Here is a 14244-nt window from a genome sequence, read left to right as displayed (position 1 = left end):
TAGGGAAAGCCCACTGAAGGCACTATATAATTACACGATAATGGGTGGACATGGATTAATCTTTATTCTAGAACTGCTATTTCCCACCCTTTCCTTCAAAACATGCTCAAACGGAAAACCAGAAAGACCAAACCGAATGAAGATCCCATTAGGATACGCTAATGGGAAAACAAGAGAGGGATTCCCCAAATGGTTAAGTCACATCATCCTCATAATTAATATATTTCCTTTTTTTCTTTTTTTTTTTTCTGGTACGCAGGCCTCTCACTGTTGTGGCCTCTCCAGTTGCGGAGCACAGGCTCCGGACGCGCAGGCTCAGCGGCCACGGCTCACGGGCCCAGCCGCTCCGTGGCATGTGGGATCTACCCGGACCGGGGCACGAACCCGCGTCCCCTGCATCGGCAGGCGGACTCTCAACCACTACGCCACCAGGGAAGCCCAGTATATTTCTAAATATCAAATGTCTTTCTAATGTATTTCTGAGAGCTGGTACGGTCACTTACAAAAACTAAAAGTCAAAAGCTTTGTTCCCTGTGAATAGAGAGATCTGCTCCATAACTTTATCAGGACCAGGCCCTATTTCAGCTAGCTGCACTGCTAGCAAGACTTTAGGGAAAGTGGTACCATTGCACCACTGTGTCTAGCCTCATGCCTCCTCATCTTACAGATGGTGGACCAAGGGTCTCATATGATGAGAATGGGTGACCTTAGACTGACTGATTAATTTCTTTTGTATTGGGTCAAGGTGTATAGAGAAGCTGCATGCATCAGACACTCCCTGAGGTTCCAGAAAGCAGAGAACATAAGACTGGTTCTTGCCTTCAGAAGAATCCGAGGCCAGTGATAGAGACGGGATATTCACAAGTGAACATGCCTTGGGATCTGTGCTGGATCAGAGAACTGAGGAATGTGGAAAGAGCACAAAGCAGATAACCCAACATCCTTAGTCTTATCTTCCTAAGAGGTTGCTTTTCCACCAGCAGTTTTGTAAAGCAAGCTTCTCATGCATCTATATCAATGAGTTTCACCGCGAAGTCCAGCATTTCTCACTCTGTCAAACCTTTCCAAAAGGATCACCTCCTTAGAAACCTGGATAAAGTCTTAGTCATCTTTGTTTCTCTCCTCGCACTGACTTTATAAAGCTTCAGTAAATGCAAGTTAAGCTGAAATGAATTACATTAAAAGCCAATACATTTGTGCTATATTCTGACCTGTGATTATGTTTTGCCTTTAAGATTATTAAATATTCAAACTATCCTAAAGGTCATGCCTCTTGCCATCTCAGAGAAAAAAACTTGCCATGATTCGCTCAACTTCCATCCCTTTGGGTAATATTGTCAAAATTGAAAAAGTGAATTAAAATTGTGAACAAAAAGCAAATTCAGCTCTTCAGGTCTTTTCTTAGAGAAATACCCAGTAGCTATTTATTTTAAATAACAACATTGACCGTCAAATGCAAATAAGTGAAATCCAGCAGATTCCAAGAAACTCTGAAATGTTATTTGGCTTCCAAAAGCCTCCTTTTCCTTGACTGAGGAGTGAGGCTAAACTATTTGTAGGCACAGGGCAAAACAAAGGATATTGACATTGTTCCAAATGCCTAACACAGCACCTGAGACAAGGTAGGTAATAAAAATCAGCAAAACAAGAAAAGGTAGCTACTATGCCTTCCTATTGTGCTTATGGATTTGCTCACAGGAGAATTCTAGTGTCTCTTCCTTCGGGAAAAGAAGGGGAACCGGGCAGAGTAACATTTAGAAACCACAGCGATCCTGAATACCTTAGGATTCCTGATACTCCCCAGCGTTCTGGGATTTGAACCCAGGCTACTTGACACCAGAACCAGTGATCCTAATCGTTATGTATTTGAACCATGGAAGGAAAATCAGGCTGAGAATCAGACCAGAATCTACATTCTGGTTCAGTCCCTGTCCCTGTCTGTCTATGTAACCTTGGGCAAATTGTTACACATTTTGGTGCTTTTTGGAGAGTGATGCAGTTTGAAAATTTCTAATCCATTCCAACCCTTTTTTAAAATTCTGAGATCCTTTATCAAAAACAATCCTATATCCTCAATATATCAAGTGATTTTAGTCTAAATGAACAGAAGCCTTGCAATCCTGTTGGTTTAGCTCCCCCTTATCCTCTTCTTGGCCTCTGAGTTCTTAGAATACTGCTGGATCTCTGAGTTACACAGTTTACAACCATTGAACTAGTCAGTAATCCAAAGTTTTTAAAGAGCCATTATTCTATGTGTCTAGAACCTACGGTTTAGACTTCAGGGCTAATAGTTTTGCCCATTTGATTACTAATGACTGCCTGGAATGCTCTGTTAAGATGTACTGGGCTTTATCTTGGCTTAGTGAGAAAGTGCAGTAATTGATGAAGAGAGTTGATAATAGTACCAGGACAAGGAACAGCAGTATACATGCTGTGGGTTTTGATTCTAGAAATTCAAGTCTAGATGTCTAAAAACTTTTAGCTCATGTCGAGTTTCACTTATTACAGCGTCCTACAAGGCCCCCATATAGCTTATGCTTGAAAATTTCCAATAAAGAGGAATCAACTACTTAACAAAGCAGTCTGCATCATTTTGGGGTCTTAACTGTTCCTTTGTTCATTGAACTGAAATCTGCCTCATTGTAAATTTTACTCTACAGTAAGATTTTTGTTATCCATTTGATGAAAAAAATTATAAAAATACCTCTTATATTTGTGCATTCAAACATGTGAAGCACTAGAAGATTCACAGAAAGTTTAAAAAAAAATTGTCCAGCGTCAAACAGGCTCTAATTGACAGAGTTAATTCTCCAACTTAACTCTTAGGGCACCAAGTTAATACTCTTTCTATTGACACTCAGTGGTCTCTTTGATGGAGAAGGTATGTGTGTGTGACTGAGTAACTGAGTGAAAGAGAGAGAGAGAGAGGGAGAGAGAACATGAATATGAAAATAAATATGAATATTCACAGGGGACATTGAGACATTCAGAGAGAGATGATTTCCAGAAGAGAATGGGGGAAAAAGCCATTTGAATCCTGAATCTCATGGCAGAAACAGGTTTCACACTGTTGTTAACCAAATTGGTTGGCTTTGCCCTGTTTAAACCATGCCAAGGCAAGAGATAATTCAATGGCTTTAGTTTAAGGAAGTCTGACTCCCAAAGGGGAGGACCAGGACTGGGGAAGAGTGGAGATTCTTATATCGAAACAAGAAAAGGGACTTGTTTATGTTGGGTTTGCTCCAGGGTGTGGGAGCCAGGTTTAGAGACAGGACTGTCAATGCCACACCACGCACTGAAGAGCCACACTCCATGCTGCTGCACCTGCAGCCCCTCAGTCTAGGGCAGTCCCATGCAATGGATACACAATGGGAGCTACTAATGACCTTTTAAATTTCCCAGTAGCCATACTTAAAAGGTAAACAGAAAAGTGTACATTTAACATATTTGATTTAACCCCAAATATGATGATTTCATCATGTAACTAATATAAAAATTACTAATGGGCTATTTTCCATCATTTTATTCATAGTAAGTCTTTAAAATCTGGTGTGTATTCCACATGTACAGCACACATCAATTTGGACATCACATCTCAAGTGCTCAATAACCACGTGTAACTGAATGGCTACCATATTGGACAGTAAAAGTCTAGCATAACTTTCTCACTCTCCTTTTCCACCATCCCCTTGGGAAAATCCAACTCATCTCCCAAGATGAAACTTAACCATGGGCTCTTCAGTGCAGCCTTCAGTCGCTCCTCAGCGATTGGGCTACCCTGCCTTTTGGTTCGCACAGATAGCACTTTCTTCATGAGACAAAACAGAGTCCCCATGGCCTTTGGCACATTATATTGCAGTAATAATCTGTGTACTTGTCTGCCTCTGCTACTCAGTGCTGATTGCATCCTATTTACGCACACACCCTCCACAGCTTCAGGCAGTGCAGTGCTGATCAAAGCGGGGTCTACTGGCCAGCAGCATCAGCTGGGAGCTTGTCAGAAATACGGAAGGTGTGTTTTAAAAAGCTCTCCAGGGCTTCCCTGGTGGCGCAGTGGTTGAGAGCCCACCTGCCGATGCAAGGGACACGGGTTCGTGCCCCGGTTTGGGAAGATCCCACATGCCATGGAGCGGCTGGGCCCGTGAGCCATGGCCGCTGAGCCTGCGCGTCTGGAGCCTGTGCTCCGCGACAGGATAGGCCACAACAGTGAGAGGCCCGCGTACCGCAAAAAAAAAAAAAGCTCTCCAGATGGTTCATTTGTATGTTAATGTTGGAGAACCTCAGATCTAGTGCAGTGGTTCTCAACCCCACATGTACTGCAAAATCATTAGGACAATTTTATGCAGGGCAATGCCCATGACCTTCCCCTGAAGAATCTTTCATTGATCTGTGGTGGGACCAGGTGAGTGTGTGTGTATGTATGTATGTATGTATGTGTGTGTGTGTGTGTGTGTGTGTGTCAATTTTAATGCTAGGTTTTGAGAACGTCTTTTCTTCTACACATGGAAAGGGCTCTATCACAGTGGAGTGAATTATGAGTGGGTCAATAAATAAAGGTAACACAAATTTCTATATTTCTGCCATACTCTGGGAAGTACATAGAGCAACATTTAATTGTTTTTTCATAGCCATATCCTGTTTCCATCCCCGGAAGATCTTTACAAAGCTCATACTATTCCTGATAATATTTATGAAGTTCTCTCATCCATGATTTTAGACATTTGAAAGTTATCTTGATGTGGAGAGCACTTTATAATGAATTATGACTTGTTGACTTTTGTTTTTTAGAAGGGAAAGAAAGACCCATTTGCTCTCTTTATACGTTCTTCTCACTTGCATTCCTGTGACAGCCCAGGTGCTACAGAACAGAGTAATTCCCGACTCCAATACCAAGGCTCCTTGTTCATGCTTACTGAGGGTATAACTGTCCCCAAGCTGTGACTCCAGCACCACATGAGGTAAGGGATCCACACAGCAGTGTTCCTGAATAGCACCTAAATCAAAATCACGCTGGGAGTGCGCTTAACAATATGGAGACTCCCAGGTCCTGTACCAGACCACCTAAACCAAAACCTCTGAGGTGGACCCCAGGAATCTGTACTGGAATCAGCTCACCAGAGGATGATCATGAATGCTACTGGTTGAGCAAAATGGCCATGAGAACTGTGATGCAGGCAGATGCAGAGAAATGGAGTTTTACTGCTCAAGACCCCTTTGATAATTTTCAAAATAGCAATTAGCAAATCTATAACACAGGGTAAAGGGTCTGAAATGCGCTGGTTAAGGAACAGACTCTTGAACATGCCAGAAAAAGTGGAATAATGAAGGAAAGTCTGAGGAAGGAAAAATAATTATCTAAGATCCATTATTTCTCCCGATTTAAGATTCTTAGAGAATTCTGTTATTGTTCTTTTAAACATATGAGTCACAGAACAAAAGGACTCAAAGGCTCTAGGTATTGCTTACTCCAAATATAGCAAATACTTGTGTTTACTTGTCATCTTTGTATTTTCCTTGGTAAATGTTCTGTTCAAATTTTTCCTACTTTTTTTTTTTAATGGGGTTGTTTCTTATTCCTATACTTTAAAGGTTCTTTATGTGTTCTGGCTATAAGTCCTCTGTTAGTTATATGATCTGCAAATAGTTTCTCCCACTGTCTTTATTGTATCTTCTGAAGAACAAAATTTTTAAATTTTGATGAAGTCCAATTTATGGATTCTTTATTTTATCAATTTTGCTCTTGGTGTTAATTTAAGGTCATAAAGATTTTCTCCTACAGTTTCTTCCAAAAGTTTTATAATTTTATATTTTACATTTAGAAATGTGATTCATTTTGAGTTAGATTTTGTATAAGTTGTAAATCATAGGTTGAAGTTTGTTTTCCCCATATGGCTGCCCAATTTTTTCTAACGCCATTCATTAAAAATAATCATCCTCTCTCCACTGAATGTTTTGTATCCAACAACCCTGCTCTACTTACATATTTGTTCTAGCAGCTTTTTTTGTAGATTCCTTGTGATATTCTACATAGAGAATCACATCAACGAGAATAATGACAGCTTTATTTTTTTCCTTTGTAATCTATATGAACTGCATTTCATTTTTCTTCCTTTATTGCACTGACTAGGACTTTCAGCATCATGTTGAAAAGGTGTGTTAAGAGTAAACATCCCATATATACACTAATATGTATAAAATGGATAACTAATAAGAAGCTGCTGTATAAAAAAATAAATTAAATAAAATTGAAAGAGTCAAAAAAAAAAAGAAAGAAAGAAAGAGTAAACATCCCTGCCTTTTTCCTGCCCTTAGGGGGAAAGCGTTCAGTATCTCATCATTAAATATGATGTTAGTTGTGGGTCTTTTATACTTGTTCTTTATCAGAATTCTCCTCTATTTGTAGTGTGTTGAGAGTTTTGTGTTCTAGTTTTTATTCTATCACTAGGCTATCTGTGTGAATTTGGGAAAATTCAAGTCCAAGCTACCACATCAGGGGGAAAAAAAGGAAATAAAATACATGTTGTGCCTTTTTGTGATGATCAGAAAGATAGAGATGTATGTGTATGTGTGAGTGTGTGAGTGTAAGAAAGCATTCACTACATACCAAAGAAGAAAGGAATCATACATTTCATTAGGGTATGTAAAATAAAACATCCCCGGTTAGTTCAGTCTTGTTACGTGCACTTTCTAAACAAAGGGGGGTTAGAGCCAATTCACTAGGTTGAAAGAAGATACTTTGAAGTATTGAAAAACTCATCTTAAAAAACCTAAAAAATGGGCTTCCCTGGTGGCGCAGTGGTTGAGAGTCCACCTGCCATGCAGGGGACACGGGTTCGTGCCCTGATCTGGGAGGATCCCACATGCCGCGGAGCGGCTGGGCCCGTGAGCCATGGTCACTGAGCCTGCGCATCCAGAGCCTGTGCTCCATAACGAGAGAGGCCACAGCAGTGAGAGGTCCGCATACCACAAAAAACAAAACAAGAAAAACAAACCTAAAAAATGACACAGAATTAATATATACTATACTTTAACCTAAGTGTAGCATATGACATTTATCCCTGTTATATTTCTGTCTGCTTTTTTCAATTCCTGACAATAGGGCAGGAACTTTTCTATGTGTCTTGCATTTTTAATCTCATAAAATTTCACAGCAGTTCTGTACCACAGGACTTATCCCAATGTGGACCAGAATTCTTGAACTTTGAGAAAGTAAGTTTGAGCTTTATGTAAGAAATTACCTTAAAAAAAAAAAGGAGCTGTCCAGCAGTAGAAAAGGATACGTCTTAAGCCTGAGCTCATGAAACCTGAGGACACACTATAAGAGATTCTGGGGGAAGGGATTCCTACACTAGGTAGGAGGTCAGACAGGCATATAAAGTTTGCTCCAACTCTAAAATATTACAACCACCACAGATCACATATACAGCTTTAAAATGTTGACATGACAAGCAAAGCCAAGGCAGGGGTTGTCCTGAAAACTTGTCTGTGGGTCATCTTCTGAGAGCTGCTGTCTGCTCCCCTCCAGCTTTTCTGCTATGCTCCTTCAAACCCCTCCATCCCACTAGTTCTCCAATTTTCCATGTTTTTTCTTCTCAGCACTAAGAGTAATTTCGAATTTAGGCATCACTATGCTTACGATCAGTGAATTTGAATATGTGGCATTACCTCCTTAAAATATAACTCTTTTGTTAAAAAAAGAAAATGTAAAAATAGTGTGGGTCATCCCTCATCCCTGGCTGCATCAGAGAAAGAAAGAAAGAGAGAGAGAAAGAGAGAAAGAGAGAAAGAGAGAAAGAGAGAAAGAAAGAAAGAAAGAAAGAAAGAAAGAAAGAAAGAAAGAAAGAAAGAAAGAAAGAAAGAAAAAGAAAAGAAAGAAAGAAAGAAAGAAAGGAAGAAAGAAAGAAGGAAAGAAAGGAAGGAAGGAAGGAAGGAAGGAAGGAAGGAAGGAAGGTAGGAAGGAAGGAAGGAAGGAAGGAACTCAGCAGAGTGCCAGGCATATAGTAATAAGTGTCATTTGCCTTCTAACTCTTTTAAAAATAAAAATAAAGCAAATAAAATATATTCCCCAAAGTGCATGTTTCTAGCATACATCTGAGTTTGGCCTCAAAAGCAGTAGATTCCCCATGGACAAAGCACAAGCACATCCAATAACTGCATCCAGGTCAAAAAGAATCTCCTTATGTTTGTACATTCAACTCATAACCCTATGAGGCGGGCAGGGCAAGGATGAGTATCCTCAGATAGTAGGAAGCCAGAGCACAGAGAGGTTAGGGGGTCTCATGGCTAGTGGGTGGCAGGACCCAGGACCTCAACTCACAGTGCAGTGCTTTGATCTGCTGCACCCCTAAGGTCACTATTATTTCCATGGATTATTTGGCTCTATTTGTGATCTAGTATATGCTAATCATATTTCCATATATTTTTCAGATTTCATATTTATCATATATTTTCACATATTTAAGTTGCTTTTATCTTTCTTGGACAGGGAAGAGCCCTAGAGATACTTAAGTTGGTGCAAAATGATACTTTATCAGTCAAATTCTGTTCAAGATGTAGACAGGTGTACGATGTACAAAGGGGTCACATGTTTGAAACCCTGGATTCCATGGCTGATTTGCGGGGACAGTAGAGGTCTGGCTCACCACTGTATCTCCAGGGCTAAGAATCTTGCCTGGCACACAGTAGGCCATCCCTAAATATTTGCTGAATGAATGAACAAAAAATTCTGGAAATAGTTTACCCAGTTACTTTTTTTTTTGGTAATCTTGACTATATAAAGTTTATTTTTTTAAAGCTGGCATCATCTTATTCACCACGTGAATGCAAAATACCACGATGAGCTATGGCCATCCCTATTTGAATTACACTGAAGATGCCAGGAAATTACTAACAGGAGCCTCAAAATTGGTCACATTAACTCCCATCCCCAGAAAATTCATTCCTGAGGGTTTATTTCAATGAAATGTCTCCCTTGGGACTGGAGGCCTCTCCCCCACTCTAGGAAATAAAATGCATGTGGCAGTAAGGGAGCTCAGGGCTTTTCATCTTCCCAAGCCATTAAAATGCAAATTGGGGGAGGAGGGAGACCTGCAGACAGATCTCCCGGGGCCCAGCCTGGTGGCCTCAGCACTCACATCCATCAGCTGTCCGCACTTCCATGTGCACCAAGTCCGCCTCTTTATCCAATCCGGCCACCGACCTGGGGAAGGAAAGGAGAGTCAGAAGCTCAGTGACCATGAGGATGCCAGACAACAAAGTGGGGAACCATTCGGGGTTATTACTCAGAAAGCCACTTTCTCAAGATGGCCTGTCTTGCACTGTGGGGACCCACAGAATATGGTGACTTGCAGTCCCTGCAGGGTGGCTCTCTCTAGCAGCTGTCACCTATAATGGTCACAACTCATGTGTCTTGGAGCAGTGTCAGGGAGTCAGTAACTCTCAAAAGAACATAAAGGAGCACAGAGTAATGTACTCCATAGTAAAGCTGGTCTAAACCTCTGTCCTCAACCCTTCCCCACTTCATACCTTCCACCTCCCCAGTCTTGTCAAACCCGGTTATTTCCACCACTTCCTTCCCCTCTGCCCTCCCACTTGGGGTGTGCTACTCCCACGTTCTGCCCCTGGGGAAGGTGGTTTAGCCTCCGTTCTGGCTATCTGCTTCCAGACACTCCTACCCTCCTGAGTTTGGACCTATCTGCCCTTCCTTACCTCTGCCTTGTGAACAATAAATGTTTGGTGACAAACATTCAAAATCTGGTCTAACAGGGAAAAAGTTCTGGTGATAGGAGTGGGAAACCTTAAAGGTTGATGGTCAATAGTCAGAAAAAGGAAGGCTGAGAATCCTGACAAACTAATTCCTGTGGGCCTCCAACCTCCCACACATAAAGTCCAGTCAGCTACCTCCTGCATGAGATATCCAGGCCAGAGTAAGACCCAGAAAGTCAGCTAAAAAAGGCAACACAGACATTAAAACATTCATGCACTAAAGACATCACATAATCCACCCTCTCCGGCAAGCTTGGACTCACAGTCGTTTTACTTTTAAATTTCATTCTAAGATTGGTTTTCTGGTTTTACAGTCCTCAATAGGGAAGAGGCAGCAAGTTAGAAAGGAAAAGGAGAATTTAAAACAATGAGAATCAAGGTACCCAGATGGCAAGACAAATTGAAAACTTATGAAAAACAGACCAAAGAAGTCAAAACCCAATCTTCCACATCATAAATCTACTACACTTCTTCTGATCCTGAGGCCATAGCTGTATTTTAGCAATGGTTCAGTATCTGACATCTCTGCTGAGGGGCTGAATGCAGAGAACGGGAAGTGGGAGGCTAACGATATCAGTTTACTCTAAGAAAATAGGGCTGCAAATGACCTATGTTAGGAAAAATGAAATGATTTTTATTTGCTAATGGCTATTGTCTTGAATGGCTAAATTTCAGTTGCTTTAAAAGTTCATTTATGTAAAATACTTCTTTCCCCAAAAAATACTGAATAAAAGAAGTTTTAGGGCTTCCCTGGTGGCGCAGTGGTTGGGAGTCCGCCTGCCGATGCAGGGGACACGGGTTCATGCCCCGGTCCGGGAAGATCCCACATGCCGCGGAGCGGCTGGGCCCGTGAGCCATGGCCGCTGAGCCTGCGCGTCCGGAGCCTGTGCTCCGCAACGGGAGAGGCCACAACAGTGAGAGGCCCGCGTACGGCAAAAAAAAAAAAAAAAAAAAAGAAGTTTTACTCTAATGCTGTATTTTTTCCCAGTGATCACTGATACACTATCTTTTAATTTTTCCTCACCTCATTTGATGCCTAAGGTAAGGAGAACAGGTGTCATTCGTTATATTTGACTGAATGGGAAACTGTGGCACAGAGAAATGGATATGTATCTAAGATGACACGGGGACTAGGCCAGAACTAGAGAGACTGACTGACTTCTCCATCGAGAGCAGCTCCCAGCCTTCTTGGCCCTTCTCCCCTCTGCTTGCAACGTCCTTTAGATGCAACTCTCTCCCTGCCCCTTTCCCTCTCCATGTACCTCTCCCCTTTCCTTCAATGCTCAGTTGGTCTCATCCCTCCAGCAGCCTACCCATCCCTCATCTCACTGAAGAACCTTTATCTGCTTCCATAGCATCCTAACCTTGGTGGTTCTCAAACTTGGCTGCTCACAAGAGTCACTGGGTGAGCTGTGAAACATCCAGATGCCTGGGCCCCTCCCCAAACCAATGAAATCAAAACCTTTGGGATAAGCTCAAGGCATCCGCTTGTTGTTGTTGTTGTTGTTGTTGTTGTTGTTTTTGTGGTACGTGGGCCACTCACTGCTGTGGCCTCTCCCGTTGCGGAGCACAGGCTCCGGACATGCAGGCTCAGCGGCCCTGGCTCACGGGCCCAGCCGCTCCGCGGCATGTGGGATCCTCCCGGACCGGGGCACGAACCTGTGTCCCCTGCATCGGCAGGCAGACTCTGAGCCACCAGGGAAGCCCCGCATTTTTTTTTTAATTTAAATTTATTTTATTTACTTATTATTTTGGCTGCATTGGGTCTTTGTTGCTGTGCACGGGCTTTCTCTAGTTGTGGCAAGCGGGAGCTATTCTTCGTTACGGTGCACGGGCTTCTCACTGCGGCGGCTTCTCTTGTTGCAGAGCATGGACTCTAGGCACGCAGGCTTCAGGAGTTGTGGCTCGCGGGCTGTGGAGTGCAGGCTCAGTAGTTGTGGTGCACAGGCTTAGTTGCTCCGTGGCATGTGGGATTTTCCTGGACCAGGGCTCGAACCCATGTCCCCTGCATTGGCAGGCGGATTCTTAACCACTGCGCCACCAGGGAAGCCCTGGCATCCGTGTTTTTGAAAGCTCCCAGGTTATTTCCATGCACAGCCAAGTCTCAGAACCACTGCTTTGCATGACTCAATCACGTCGCATGTAATTGCACTTCTGTGAATTCTGTACTTGGATATAAACTTCAAAGAAGTAGGATTCTGTCTACTTATCTTTGAATTCTTGGCACCTAAGTGCCTAGTACATATTAGGTGCTACTGATGTATTTACTGAATTAATGAACAATCCAATCTGCCCATGACAATGACAAAATTCCGATGTGAAACTCACTTGAGGTCAGACACACAGAAGGGACTATATGGACACCTCTGTTCCACAGCCTCCCTGTTTCTTTATAAGCAAGTTGGTATTCTTAGAACTAGAGGCCTCTCAGGTATTATTCTTCTATCCTCCCCCAAGGTCAATGGCAGGGTAGGATGGTCAGAATTGGAACCATAATGACAGTCTAACTACGGGCATCAAGCACTATGTTCTTTAACAAAAGAAAAGTCCTTGCCTCTTAGGAGCTTGAAACAAGGCAAAGAACACCAATAAAACAAGCACAGAAACTGCTCCTTCATCCAGGATTGCTCACTCCTTTCCACCTATCTAAATCTTATACGCCTTTTAAGGTTAAAACCAAGAATCAGGTCCTCCTGGAAGTCTTCCTTGATTACTCTAGCTCTCCCACCTTTGAACTGCTAGAGAATTCAGAATCAAGACTGAACATCCTCCAGCACTTGTATTGTTATTAAGTTGTGTGTTTGTTTCTCTGGAGTTGGTCTTGGCTCCCGAGAGCAGACACCTGTGGTCATGGTTGGCTTAGCACCCCTACAACCCTTCCATCCTTTGCAGAACTGTTCTACCCAACTCATGCCATGTGCTTTGTCCAGGGTGGTCAATCACAGGAGCCCATCCCTCTGATGCCCCAGGATGGCGCATGATCCAGCGTGATCATGAGACATCTTGGCTGTGGTGGTCAGAACATGCCAGGACAGTTTAGAGGACTTCCTCAGGATTTCTCTAACTGAGCTGGCAGGGAAAAACTGCCTTTCCTCTCTGATCAGCAAATCAGAACTCTTGGGAGAAATGTTCCCAGCCTGATAGGAAGAATAGGTCTAAAGGAGCAATGTAGGTATACATAGAAAAAGAAAAGAGTTGACAATGGGACAGGTAGTTTAACAGAGAGACGGGGCTACAAAGGGTGATAGGAAGATAGTGGGCAAGACAGAGATGAAATAGACACACAGGAAAGAGAGAGACAGACAGACAGAGATTCAGAAAGAAACGGACAAGGTAGACCAAAATGGTAACACAGGAGACCCCTGAGCTCCCTTCCTCCCATGGATACACCAAATGTACACGTGGATGTAAATTCCCTCTGAAAGAGATCCAGAAACTAGTTGAGTAACTTCTACACATCAAATGAATGAGAAAATACCCACACCAAAAAGGCTAAGGGTAGAAAAGGCTAAGACACACTCTCACCATAAACCCCACCCCTGGCACACGACCACACAGCTGGAAGTGAACCATCAACTCTCATATCCTCCCTGAGGAGCAAAGGGTTTGGAGCCCCCATCTAGCATCCCAAATTTTAAGACTTGCAACAGAGGGACGGCCCCCAAAACACCTGACTCTAAAAGCCAGTGGGGCTTGTGTCCCCAAGACGATACCAAACAAAGACGCAATTCTTAATGGGTGCACGAGCACTGATGCAGCTGTTGCCCCAGGGCTCAGTGCAGAGGGAGCAGACAGAATCACCCATCTCCCTGTCTTTCCCTTAAAGTGTTATCTGAATACTATAACAGCTGCTGCCTGAGGGCCCGTCTTCTAATTTAGCAGGCTTCTGGAGACTGCATGTGAATCTCCCCAGAGACAGAGAAAGCCAACAAATATCCCTCCCACCTTCTGCCTCCGGTCCTCCCCAAGTTGCCAGTATCTCCCTGGAAGGAGCTCATACATGACTGCACCCCAGCTTTTAGGGCCGCCGCCTATGAGATGGGTCCCCAGATTTCCTGGCTTTGACAGCCAGTGGAGCTGCCATTCATGAGTCCCATGGAACTGTAACAAACAAAGAAGCAGCTCTTAACAATCTATCTCCCTGAGCTTCAGCACAGAAGGAGCAGACAAAAAAAAACGCCCAGCTCCCCATCTTTCCCTGATAAAGGTTTTTATGTGGATACTTTAAAGGCTGCCACCTGGGGCTTCCCTGGTGGCGCAGTGGTTGAGAGTCCGCCTGCCGATGCAGGGGACACGGGTTCGAGCCCCGGTCTGGGAGGATCCCACATGCTGCGGAGCAACTAGGCCCGTGAGCCACAATTACTGAGCCTGCGCGTCTGAAGCCCTTGCAAGGGAACGAAGACCCAACACAGCAAAAATAAATAAATAAATTACTAAACTCCTACCCCCAACATCTTCTTTAAAAAAAAAAAAAAAAAA

General features: G+C 43.1%; 1 protein-coding gene across 1 annotated transcript in view; it reads right to left on the bottom strand.

Moving 5' to 3' along the window:
• Positions 1-14244, bottom strand: part of SORCS3 (sortilin related VPS10 domain containing receptor 3) — a 616865-nt gene that overhangs the window by 156057 nt on the left and 446564 nt on the right. The window contains 1 exon segment of the mRNA XM_007470447.1: positions 9135-9199. Coding sequence (XP_007470509.1) covers positions 9135-9199 — 65 coding nt within the window.

The sequence above is a fragment of the Lipotes vexillifer genome, unplaced genomic scaffold (genome assembly GCF_000442215.2).
Source record: "Lipotes vexillifer unplaced genomic scaffold, Lipotes_vexillifer_v1.1 scaffold916, whole genome shotgun sequence".
NCBI lineage: Eukaryota > Metazoa > Chordata > Mammalia > Artiodactyla > Lipotidae > Lipotes > Lipotes vexillifer.
The sequence above is the reverse complement of the archived record's forward strand: the minus strand, read 5'-3'. Positions and strand labels throughout refer to the sequence as shown.